This window comes from Talpa occidentalis, unplaced genomic scaffold, assembly GCF_014898055.3.
Source record: "Talpa occidentalis isolate TD23 unplaced genomic scaffold, MPIMG_talOcc4v2.1 talOcc4.7, whole genome shotgun sequence".
NCBI classification, from domain to species: domain Eukaryota; kingdom Metazoa; phylum Chordata; class Mammalia; order Eulipotyphla; family Talpidae; genus Talpa; species Talpa occidentalis.
This window is the reverse complement of record NW_023605083.1, coordinates 14,553,242-14,566,140: the sequence shown is the minus strand read 5'-3', so window position 1 is coordinate 14,566,140 and position 12,899 is coordinate 14,553,242. Positions and strand designations below refer to the sequence as shown.

At 44.6% G+C, this 12,899-nt stretch overlaps 1 protein-coding gene across 1 annotated transcript in view; it reads right to left on the bottom strand.

The window, feature by feature from the left end:
• Window positions 1-10,687, bottom strand: part of TTC39B (tetratricopeptide repeat domain 39B) — a 113,489-nt gene extending 102,802 nt beyond the window's left edge. Inside the window, exon 1 of the mRNA XM_037491894.2 lies at window positions 10,455-10,687. Coding sequence (XP_037347791.1) covers window positions 10,455-10,496 — 42 coding nt within the window. The 5' untranslated portion in view covers window positions 10,497-10,687. The remainder of the gene's footprint in view (window positions 1-10,454) is intronic.
• Window positions 10,688-12,899: the final 2,212 nt, after the last annotated feature.

The window sequence follows — 12,899 nt, the reverse complement described above, 5'->3', positions numbered from 1 at the left end:
CTCAGGGAAGAGAGGACTATAAATCTGCAGAACTGACCAAGCTGGAATCCTGGGATTAGCCAGAGTAGTAACTGCATCTTATCCTAAAGGACCTCATCCGTGAAGAGACCTCTAGACAACACCAGCTCCTTATTAGGTTGGGAAAGCAATGTCAAGCACCCACATCATAATGCCTTAATAATACAGTGCTAAAAACAGTGGGCTATGGTAGTGGGTGGACTATGGTGCTCTGGTGGTGGGAGTGCTGTGGTAGCAATGAAAAGGGGGATCCTATACTTTCAAAATAAAAACAATATGAACCAATGTTATGTCAATTAAAAATTTTAAAGATATTTAGTGCTAAGAATCAATGCTTGAGCCCCATATGCCAGGCATTTATAGGCTTTAGTCCTCAAACAGCCCTCTGAAGTAGGTTCTACTGTCTTCATTTTACAGAAGAAACAAAACTTTACTTACATAAATTTACTTATATAATTTTATTATTTATGTAATAAATAATATTATTTTTAAAAGATTTATTTTTATACAAGAACTGGGGTATAGGCCAGAGGCGTGGGAGGGTGAGAAAATTCACCAGAGACAGAACGGGGAGCAGAACAGGCAGACGGACTGAAATACACTGCTGAGTGGAGCAGCAGGCGAGAGACAGGAGAGGTCTGCCGCGCTATGTGGGGCTCTCCCTGGTTGACCGGGAATTGAACCTGCGCTGCAGAGGCTGCGGACAGCTTCTTAGCGCTGCACTCAACCTGCTGCACCACTGGGGAGGCCCAATTACATTATTTTGAATGAGTAAAACCACAGTTTAGTGAACACACTAAAACTTTTGCTGCAGAGTCTTCATCAAATCCATAAATAATAGTATTATTTATTATTATTTACTTACATAGGTTTAACATAAAAGAGCAAGGATTCCAACCCATGTCTGCCTGACTCCAGAATTTCTACGTTAGCACTTCAAGGGATGTATCAAGCAGATTTCTATTTTTTCTCAGTCTTTTTGTATTGATGAGTATTAAAGAAACAAGTAATTTAATTCATAACATTTTCAACACATTAAAAAAATTTACACATATCCCTAGAAACCACCTAGTACAGGGATCGGCAAACATTTTCCCTAAAGGACCTACAAATATTTAGGCAATTTGCTCTGTATCCCAACGAACTCTACCGCTGTTGTGTGAAAGCAGCCGCAGGTGATAAGCATGAACTTGGCTGTGTTCCAATAATACTTTATTTACAAAAGTGGGGAGTGGAGGGCAGGCTTCCAGTGCAGGTTGCACCCTCTGACCTAGTGGAAAGGGCACTAATGTGCAGTTAGAGTTCCTGACTTCTAACCATGATTCTGTGGCTAAGCAAGCTGAGTGACCTTGGGCAGGTCACTTCCTTCCTATTTTGAAGATGTATACTTCTGCAAAATGTTCTTCTCAAATGACTACTAGTGTACTCACTAAAACATTTACAGCAGATTCTTCATCAAATCCATAAATAATGATCAGTGGTAGCACTATCTTAGGGTAAAAACATAAAGTAAAAGAGATTTAGCATTTTTAAGAGAATTTCCATGTGCTTTGTAGATTCTCATTTCATCCTTATCACCAAAGTTATGGGGTAGGTATTATTATTATTTTCATTTTATAAGTGAAGAACATCAGCAAGTTAAATAATCTGTCCAGGGTCACACAGGACGTGGGGAGCCCAGATCAGAAGCTATGCTGGTCACACCTCAGAAGCTCCACACTGCTTTGCCTGGACAGGAGGGGAAGTGTTCTTATTCTTGGCCAGTGAGCACTCAGTCGATGCTTTTGCACAGATGATGATATATGAATGCCTCTGGGAGAGGGTTTGGAGTCAGGCCTCACTCCCCTCTCTCCAGGACTCTCCCACCCAGTCATCGGCCTTGTCTGCCTCCTCTTCAAAAGATCATACCCCCATTTGACCTGAAAAAGAATGTGGATTCTGAGGTTTGTTCACTTTGGTCCTGAGTAGAAAGACCATAGTTTATGTATTGGGAAAAAAAAAAAAAAAAGCCAGGAACCTCAGAACTCTGATACAAAGTGGTCTAAGAACCCAGAGAGGGGAAAAAAGAGGGATTGAGGCCACAGAGAAATAATGACAGTGCAACAGGGTGGTCCCCAGGAAAGGGGGAGTTTCCCTGCCCCACCCAAGGGAGGGTGGAGCTGAGCAGGAAGAGGAGAAGCTGGAGAAGAGACTGAGGAAGGAAGGAAGCAGGATGGAGCAAGGAGACCTGGAGGAGGCGCATGGAGCCTAGAGACACGTAAAGAAACTGCGCTTGTCTTTTGGTCATGGACTGGGTGACACAAATGTGGGTGAGACCTGTGGGGAGGTGACAATGGCAGCTTTTATCTTGATGTTGATTTTGCTCTTTTCCTTCCGGGCTTGTCCGGTTGTTTGTGACCCTTTGCTGTGGGTCCCCACTGGAAGATGCTTTAGACTTGTAGCAGACTTTGGGGCCTTGTTCTGGGCCGATCCCATATGGATGGACTTTTACCCACGAGGGGACGGGTAACTTTGGGTGCTTCATTTAGAAACTAGACTCTTTGCCTTACCTGTATTGTTTCCTAGTTTTATTAAAGTTCCTTCCCATTAAAGTCTCCTATGTTTTGTGTTGATGCGGCGGATGGCAGAACCCATTTAGAATAGGCAGGTTTGCGGGGTTTGGGCTGCCCCTCTCCCTGTCCTATAACAGATTTGGCGACCACGAAGATTTAGGACAGAGCCATCCGTGGTTAGTCAGCCCCATGGGGAAATTGGGCTTCCCTATGGCACTGGCTACCATAAGCGCAAATGTGATTTTCGGTTTCTCCGGTGTGTTTGTTTCATATGTCCATTTGCTGTTGAAAAACTGGCTTGGGCTTTGTGAAGATTCTGTGTGTTTGTGTGTAATTTGTTTGTAGTGACTTGTTTTGTGTTGATGCGGCGGATGGCAGAACCCATTTAGAATAGGCAGGTTTGCGGGGTTTGGGCTGCCCCTCTCCCTGTCCTATAACAACAGGTCCTGCTGCCCACACGGTGATCAGCAAGGATGTCAGGCTGGTTCCATATGTATCACAGAACTTAGTGAGGCTAAGAGTCTATGTGATGAAACATAAGCCTATGGCATTGCTCAAACATGTCTGACTTGTCTGTCTCCTTAACCACCGCATTGCAGCGTGCAGTCAGCAGTCTAAAGCTGTACTTCGGGAACATAATTGGGAAAGCAGAAAAAAAATGAAACCAGGTAATGGGATCATCATTTCTTCCTTTATCAAAATAAAAAGAAAGTTAGAAGAGAAAAAGAAACATATTCCCAAAATACAGGAGGATACTTCTGTCTCCCTACACTGCAGAAAATAAAACAGACAAAAAACAAAGCCAGATTCCTTATTGCAGTACTCAAGACCTAACAGAAGCTGCCGGAACACACAACCAGCTCTCTTGCCTCAACCAGGTAACTCTCACACACCCTCCCCTCCAGCACTATGACCTCCACCAGGCTCATCGAGGCCTGAGCATGTTGCCTCCAATACGCCCTCTGCCTGGAGGCAGAACAGCTGATCTGTTCCAAGGGCTGCATGCTGAAATTCCACCCCACAAAGTACAGATTTCAATGTCACCTCCTATATCACAGATGTCCAAGCTAAAAAGAGCTTCACAAACAGATCATCAAGTTCAATTTTTTCTTGGCACCAATGAGGAAACCAAGGCCCAAAGGGTAAAAGAGACTTGCTCTAAGTCACACAGTTGGTCAGAAACCAGGTCAGCAGATTTACAGGTAAAACCCACCCCCTAAGAGCATCAAGTCTGCTTATACCCTCTCTGGACTCTTCCCCACAGACAGCTGTCCAGAGTTGGTCAGAGTTATCTGTATCTGCATTCCTGATCATCTGCTCCAGGGGGTCAAAACCATTTTTTTTTTAAGATTTTATTTATTTTTGCGTAGAAGAACTGGGGCGTAGGACAGAGGTGCAGGGGTGAGTGGATTCACCAGAGACAGAGTAGGGAGCAGAACAGGCACATCTACTGAAATGCACTGCTGAGGGGAGCAGCAGGTAAAAGCAGGAGCGGTCTGGTGCTCCATATGAGGGTTAGCTTCCTGGCCGGGGATGGAACTCAGGCCACCTCAGTGGACCTTCACAATAGTAGCACTGAGACTTAACCCCTAGACCACCAGGGAGGCCCCAAAACCATTTCTTATCCATCATGTTATTCTAATATTTAGCTACCTTTGCATAATTGGGCCTTCAGTTGGGCCTTCAGTTTCAACAAGTGAAAACACTAGAAAACTACCTGTCTCCCCACCTTCTGCCTTGTCCCCTCCAATAAGTCTCCATGCACCTACAGTGCTGGTCCCTCCATACCCCTCCTCAGCTTAGACCCTTAAATATACACCATGATAGCCACAATTGGCATGGGTTCGCAATGGCCCATTGTACTCTTGCAACTTCATTCTCTTCTCCTTGACCTCTGCGCATTATGCGTGCTGTTCCCTCCCCCAGGACACACAATAAGAGTTCCCTCATCCCTAACTCTCTTCTACATTGCAAACTCCTATTTATCCTGCAAAACCAGAATTCCTAAGTCTCCAGGAAACCATCTCTGACTACCCATCCCCCTGGGGTAAGTTACCCTCCTTTCTGCTCCCAAACCATGCCGGCATCCCTCCTCTATGCACAGACATTGCATATATTTATCTACATCCCTGTCCCCATCCCCCACTTGATCATAACTCAGGGTGAGAACTGTGACTTCCTCTCCAACCCCAAGCACAATATCCTGCACATTAAATTAGACTAATTCCTTTAACTTACTATTTTATAATAAAATTCAACAAATATATATATATACACATATAGATAGATAGATAGATAGATAGATAGATAGATAGATAGATAGATAGATAGATAAATGGGATTTTAAGATTTAGGATTGAACACTTCAGGAAAATTGTCTGTGTTAACTGGAGCCAGAGCTGAAGCTGATGGTTAAGGCTATTTTCTTCCTCTCAATAACCTGCACAATCAATTTACAAACACTTTTTTTTTAACCTTGCCCACATTGATGTACTTATAAACAAATGGCCCATGCTCCCTCAAGAAAATTCAGTGAGTCACAGAGGAGTTTATTCTGTGTGATGTCCTTCCCAATTCTTTACAACCACCTGAAAAAGGACTGGGTTGAATCCTACTCCACCACTGCCCAGCCATGCATATATCACTTCACTCCCTCCCCATACCACTGATCTTCAAACTGGGGATCAGGCCCGTAAGCAATTTCTCCTCCATTGTCTCAATGAGAAGGCCCACAAATACGACCTCTACACTACTTCAGCCCTCTTCACCTCTCACATTAACTGCTGCCAAGGTCACCTTGCCCTTCCTGCTGCCACCTCCACAATCTGACTGCATCAACTGCACCAGATTTATCTTCCTAAAATTAATAATCTTATCACATTTGCCTAGCTAAAAAAAACAAAACTTCCAGACTCCCAGCTTTTAGATCACAGAACCCAAACTCCTGAGCATGATTCACTAGACACTAGCCCACAGGAGGAAGCTGGCCTTGACAGTTCCAGCCTCTCACTTCTCTCCTTCCCATGTGCTGAGTGCCCTGCTAAACCCACAATATGTCCATCTCAGGTTCCACGTAGGTCTGAACCTTATCGCACTTGTTCCACCCACAAAAACCCTGCACACCCTTCAAGACCCAGTTCAAATACCATGACTTCTTTAAAATCTTTGCCAGAGCCTCCCCGGTGGAGCAGCGGTTGAGCTCTGGGTTGCGAAGCTGCCCGCAGCCTCTGCAGCACCGGGTTCGATCCCTGACCGCCAGCGAGGGTCCCACATGGTGTGCAGACCTCTCCTGCCACGTCCGCTGCTCCCCTCAGCAGTGTACTTCATCAGTCTGCCTGTTCTGTTCCCCGCTCTGGCTCTGGTGAATTCTCTCACCCTCCCGCAATTCTGACTGTACGCAGTGCTTGTATAAATAAATAAATAAATCTTTAAAAAATAAAAAATAAAATAATAAAATAAAATCTTTGCCATTCTCCAACTAGGGTGGCCAACCATCCCTCTTTGCACCTGTCATCCTGGGTTCATCACTCAAAGCGCCCATTTTCTCTAGAATTCCCTGCTATAGATGATTAATTGCATGGTCTCCTACCTAAAATCTACCCTGACCCAAAATCAGCAGAAGCTGCTTGTGTAAATGTGTCTTTTGCTAAAGGGTGTGTTCCACAGGGCAATATACTGTCTTCTCTAAGTACGTATTTCCAGCACCTAAAGACGTACCACCTGAGAGGTACTCAACCAACACTGGTGGAGTGAAGGAATGAATCTGATTCAAGACAATTCTAGCAGTCAATTTTATCAAAACTCCATCTAAAATTCCAATGGGGAAAAGTTCTAAATCAGAATTAGATCCAAAAACCCTGGGCCAAGAAAGCAAACTGCGTTAGCAAGTGTTATGTAAGTCATTTCTTTCCCTTACACAGTGTTTCTCGACTTTTTTCATTCATTTCTTCTTCAAGAAAACTTTTTAGAACTTTTTTTGTCATTATTGAAATGTTTTTATTAATCATAACATGAAATTGACACAACATCCTGTTAGAATTGAACCAGGATAAATAATGCTGTTATATAATATACGTTTCTCACATCCACTGTAGCCACTTTTCTTTAATCACATTTTCACAAAATTTTACTAGCACAGAGATATATTGTGTTTCTACATTATAAAGCAAGTAGAAAGCTCTCTCTTTATTCGATACATTCAGAATGGCCAAACAAAAACTTTAAGTTAAAATTTAAAATATTTAAGCTATTAACATTTAATTTTATAACTATATTTTCTGAGTAACTTTTAATATAATTTTAGGGTAAAACATAAATATCAAATTACATATGCAAGTTACCAATTTCTACATAATAGCAAAATCACCAAAATTTTAAGAGACATTCAGAACTGTTTTCTCTCCAGTAAAAACAATTAAAAATATCTTCTTAAGCCTTCCATGAACTAATGTCAATGTTGTTGTATTACATAAATTCAATGAAAAAACTTAAATGTTAAGAAATGAAATCTTGAAGGTCACAAACCATTGTAGTATCTAAGATGCTTTGCCCTACTGCAAAACCTATTTTTGCCCCATTGAGGATGTAAGCCCTAACCTGTGCTCCCACGTTTACCCGCCTTTCACCTAAAGCAAACAAAAAAGAATACTCGTTCACCCAAGAAAATACCCCATCACACAGCTCTGTGAGATCTCCTCTCGTTGAAGAAAAGGGATTTCCATATTATTAGCCCTTCTCCCCAAAAGGTGTCCTCCCCACCAAAGCACAGACTTTTAGAGTTGGAAACACACTTAGAACTCATCCAGCCCCTCCTCCTTCAGATGAGGAAACTGACAGAGCTCTAACAGATTGAGAGGTTGCTCAATCAAGGTCACTAGTTTTGGCTTTAAAGTTAGGGACTTGGGCCTCCACGGTGGCACAGCGGTTGAGCGCTGGGTTGCGAAGTTGCCCGCAGCCACTGCAGCACCGGTTCAATCCCCGGCAGCTGGCTAGGGTCCCACATGGCGCGCAGACCTCTCCTGCCGCCCACTGCTCCCCTCAGCAGTGTATTTCGTCAGTCTGCCTGTTCTGCTCCTACTCTGGCTCTGGTGAATTCTCTCACCCTCCCGTGCTTCTGACTGTACCCAGTGCTTGTATAAATAAATAAATAAATAAATAAATAAATAAATAAATAAATAAATAAATAAATCTTTAAAAAAATAATAAAGTTAGGGGCTTTATTGATACAGATTTGCTCTATCGATACAAATAAGTGTACCCATGTACAATGCACTATTTCTTACTTGTGTGCCTTTCCTTAAGCTCTTTTCAAAAGTTCTAGTATACATGTCATAGCTCCCTACCCAGATCAAGAATCCTAGGGAGCTAAAACTATGTCTTCTCTTTCTAAGGCACTTACCAAGCTTGAGTACAATTATTCAATAAATATTTGCTAAGTTAGTACCAATGGAAATGGTATACTATGAAGGGAAAAAGTGGATCTGGCATAAACAAAAACTTCTATTTGTACTTTGCTCATCTCCTAGTACAAGTACAGTACCTAACATTAATAGGAATCTAATCGTTATTAAATTTATGAAATGAAAGAAAGATATGGCAAAAAAAAAACCCTGAGAAATGTTAAGCAACATTTTTTTGGTAGTCATTCATTCATTCAACAAATAAAGTATTTACCAAGTAGCTGTGTGTCAGGATCTCTAATGTTCAAATCGTAACTTCCCCTAGAGCCCTCCTCCCCCCTAGCTAATGCAGCTCCATACTTAAGTTTATCCTGTAGGCACTGGGCACAGCTAGGATGGCCATAAGTTTCAATATGCCCAGGGCAGGGCCTGCCTGGTGGCGCAAGGGGTTAAGACTCAACCTATGAAGCTATCCGCAGCCTCTGCAGCACAAGTTCCATCCCCAGCCTGCGCACAGCAGACCTCTCCAGTCTCGCCCACCACTTCCCTCAGCAGTGTACTTCGGTCAATCAGCCTGTTCTGCCCCCCACTCTGTCTCTGGTGAATCCTCTCACCCCCACACCTCTGACCTGTACCCCAGTTCTTGTATGCATAAATAAATAAATCTTTAAAAAAATATGCCCAGGGCAGTCCCAGTTTACATCTATTGTCCAAGTGTTAATTATAAACAGCATCACCTTCCTTTCTCAACAATCCCTTGCTCTGGACAATTATATTACCTTAGGTGTAGCAAATCTTTTATAAGTCAACTCAGAATTCAAAATTTGCACTCTGAATTTACTAGCTACTCTCAGTCTTGTTTCCTCTTTTACAATACAGGCATAACACTGACAAAATGGTTTAATAGGGTAAGTAGTTGGAGACAAGGGTGACACTTGATTGAAACCATACTATAGAGAGCTTCCTGGGCATAAGCATATTTAATAAGCAACAGGGAGCCATAAAAAGTTTTGAGAAAGGGGATGACTGTATAGTCTAAGCACCATATAAGTGTTACTACCTTGACTATATAGTCAAAGCACCATGTAAGGGTTACTACAAAAAACTAAGGCATGAGGAACAAAAAAAAAAAACAGCTGGCTGCAGGTCAGACCAAAAAGACAGCCAAAAAATAAAATAAAATAAAAAGACAGCCTAAAGCTAAATAAAGTCTGTCACAGAAGACAAATGTGCTATTTCATTATCTGCCTTTATATGTAGTTTAAAAGTTTCACCAACAAATGGAGGCAGTTCAGCAAGCTGTAAGTCACAGGTTTGTGGTCTTGGGGCCCTGACTGCAAAGGGCAGACTGGAAGAAATATTCTAGACTGCCCGGCTTGCCCTCTTGTCTCCCAGGGATGTAGAGGAGCTTTAGCTCATGTTTTGTTCTGTTTTGTTTTTCCTTTTAGGGCCAGATTTAAAATACAGTACTCATTGTCAGTAGTTTCCCCACCTTGAAGCGACGGACTGGAATCTTAAACCACCTCCCCCAGATATTCCACTATTACATCAATTGAAACCATGCCTCAGGCAGCGACTTGTAAAATTCAAGCCAGGTAAAATGGCAGCAGCAGCAGCAGCTGTGGATGCCGCCACCACCACCGGCGGCCTCAACTTTAGGCAGGAGAGAGCGTCTCCAGTAGCTGCCGAGTGCAGAAAGACACAGTTCGTCAATCAACAGGTTCGCCGCGCCCGCCCAAGGGTGCTCAGACGCGGTCGCGCCGGCCACAGGAGGAAGTGGGTAATTATTTAAACACAGTGGTGACGACAGGAGGTCAGGATCGGTCTGGAGGCGCCTTCCTCCGTCTCCCACGATCTCTGGGGACCTGCGTGGAGACCGGGCCCGGCGACCGCCGGCAAAGGACCGGCTCCAGGGGTGCCGCGCCCGGCCCCAGCCGGCGCCCCCTGGGCAGCCGCGGCCCGGCGCGCACGGGCAGACACCCCCGGGACTGCTTCCTCCCACGGGCCGCCTCTCCCCCGGGCGGCCAGCCTTTCGGTTCTGACTCCAGAAAACTTCCAAAGAAGGTGGGTTCCCAGGTCGAGAGGAGATTCCACAAGCCCCAGAGGGCCAGCCAGGGGCGGGCCCTGGAGGTGGAACCTCAGGAAAGTCCAAGCGTCCCTGGAGAGGCTGAGGGCAGCTCAGGGCTGGCTCCTGCGCTCCCGCGCGCTCCCTCCGTTCAGCAGCCGGCGGGACGCAGGATTCTCCATCCTCCCGACCCCACTGTGCCGGCGCCCCAAACTCGGAGCTCCTCCGCTCCCTGCGCCGCAGAGACCCTTCTCGCTCACCCAGGGCCCATCTACCAAGACCCGGTACCCCCACTTCGGACCCTGACCTGTCCTCGGGTCCCAGACTAGGGAGCAAGGGGGCGGGACCCTGCCCTCGCCACGGGGCTCGCGCGCCCGTCCCGCGCGCCGGGGCCAGTGCCGCGCGCCCGCCCGCCTGTACCTCGTCCGCCTCCAGCTCTGCCCGGTTGCCCACGAGCGCCATGTTCCTCCTCCGACTGCCGCGGCCCAAACACCAAGCGGGGAGCTCAGAGATGACTCCGTTTCTCAGATCCAGGCTCAGCCCTGCACCAGGGAGGGAGGAAGAGGACGGCTTCACCCGCGCTTTCCCCGCCCCCCTGGACCGAGACAGACACAGGATCCATTTCCCTAGAGGGCAGGAGGCCGCCTCCGAGCTCCGAGCTCCGCCCGCTGCGGGCCTCGCCCCTCCCTCCCACCCCGCTTCTCTCGCAGCAGCCAACCAGGTGCCTGCAACGCGCCTCGGCCCTCAGCGGGCTCCGCCTCGCACCCCTCCAGGTGGGCGGGGCCCCGAGGTGGGCGGAGTCACCTCACCTCCTGTCACCGGGAGTCCGGCCCGGCCCGACCCACTGCAAGGTATCTTGAGGGTCGCAGATGCATGCTCTCTGTCGAGCACCTGCGCTCCAGCCTGGAGCTCATCAGGTCAAGGTCAAAGCCACGCTACCCCTGAGGCCGGTGGAAACATCCACCTGGTCCTTGGGCTGCTGCCAGGCCACTGCCCTCACCAGGTGGGCACTGCGTTTTTTGCAGATGGTTGGGCAAGAGGGCAGCCTTAGGTCAATGTCTGCAGTCACCCAGAGGCCTCTGTCATGCCATCCACCTGGACAGTAGGTGGGAAGCATCATCTTCAGGTGCAGGGACTCTGTTTGCGTCTGTGTATGTTTGAAAATTAAAGAAAAACCACAGAACAGACATTTATATATACAACTTGGAGCCCTCTACCCTCCCCTCACAACCTGTCACATTTATATTCCCCATAGCATCCTGCACTGATCCCTTTTATATGTATGTAATTCATGCTTGAAGGATAAGCAACCTGAGGATAAGAGGGATGCTGTCTTCTTCAAGATTGTATCCCTGCACCTAGTACAGTGTCCTGCACATAGTTGGTGCTCAAGAAATATTTGTTGACTGAGTTTAGAAACTGATACTTGCTTCTAATATGTAAAATCCAACTATAATTAAAAATTAAAAGCTGGAAAATTAAAAGCTACATTTTAGAGGTTTTCTTGGTCATCTTTATTTTACATACCACTAAATTCACCAAGTTTAAGTGTGTTATTTGGTGGTAAATCAAAACTCTCTAGGCCTTAATATAGAACACCTCAACAAGTTCCTTGTGCCCCTTTGCTGTTAATTTGCTACCTTCAGTTCCTGGCTCTGGCAACCAGTGATCTGCTTTCTATCACCATTGTTTTGCCTTGTCTAGATTTCATATAAATTGAATCACAGAGTATGTGGTGTTTTATGATTCACTTGTGAAACACTATTTAATGGTCATCCAGTGATAATTATAAAAACATCTAACATTTATTGAATATTTACTATATAATATTTATTGAGTACTTAGTATGTACTTAGTATAGGCTGAGCCCCTTGTAAGTATGATCTCATTTATCCTTCATGACCCCATGAAGTAGGTTTACTGGCTCATGTTACAGATGAACAAATCGAGTCTCAGAGAGCTTAAGCAACTCATTTGAGGTCAGACAACTATCAAGCAAGCAGAGATGTTAGAATCTGAACTTCAGTAGTCTCTTGAGTCTGGGATGGTACTGGTAACCATTGTTCAGCACGACCTCCAATCACCCTCCCTCTCTTTTTTCCCTATTGTTTCAGTAGAGCAGCTGCCTGCACATGTCTATTCCACACATTTTCAATGAGTCATCTTGTATCCTTGAAATATGCTCTACAGTTTCAATGACTCACTATGTACCTTTATACTAGAAAAATAAATTGGTTTCTACCCCATGAACTTGAAAAATGGGTTAGGTTGTGATGATGGTTGCACAACTCTGAATTTCCTACAAATTATTGCATTATAGACTTAAAATGATGACTTATGATTAGTGAACCACATAGCAATAAAACTGTTTTTTAAAAGTAATTAACATATTCTTTGGGTTTTCATAGAACCAGGTATATAGGATTAAAAGGGACCTTGAGGTCATTTAATTCTAATATCCATGAAAGTTTCCATTCCTTCCCCTCCTCACTTCCTATTTATGCTTCTTCAATTTCTGAGGCTAGATTTTCTGTCTTGATCCAGATTCTATTCTGTGTTATTTATGAATGATTCCATTTTTTGTTGTTGTTTATTGGTTCCCAAATTAATATCACATTTTTTTCATGTAAAACCATCTTGTTGATGGCTTTTTCCTCTCCCATATGCCTTGTTATTCTGTCTTACAAATTTCAACTCCTCAAATTTTGAAGATACAAAAGAACTTGGTTCTAATTAGTAACATGATTATGTTATAATGAGCATCCAGTCTAACTTTTCAAAAGTCTTTTATGGTAGATGGAATTCGTAGGTTTGTTTTTTAATATCAATGATCAAATCTGAAGTGCTGTATGTTTGAAATTCGTA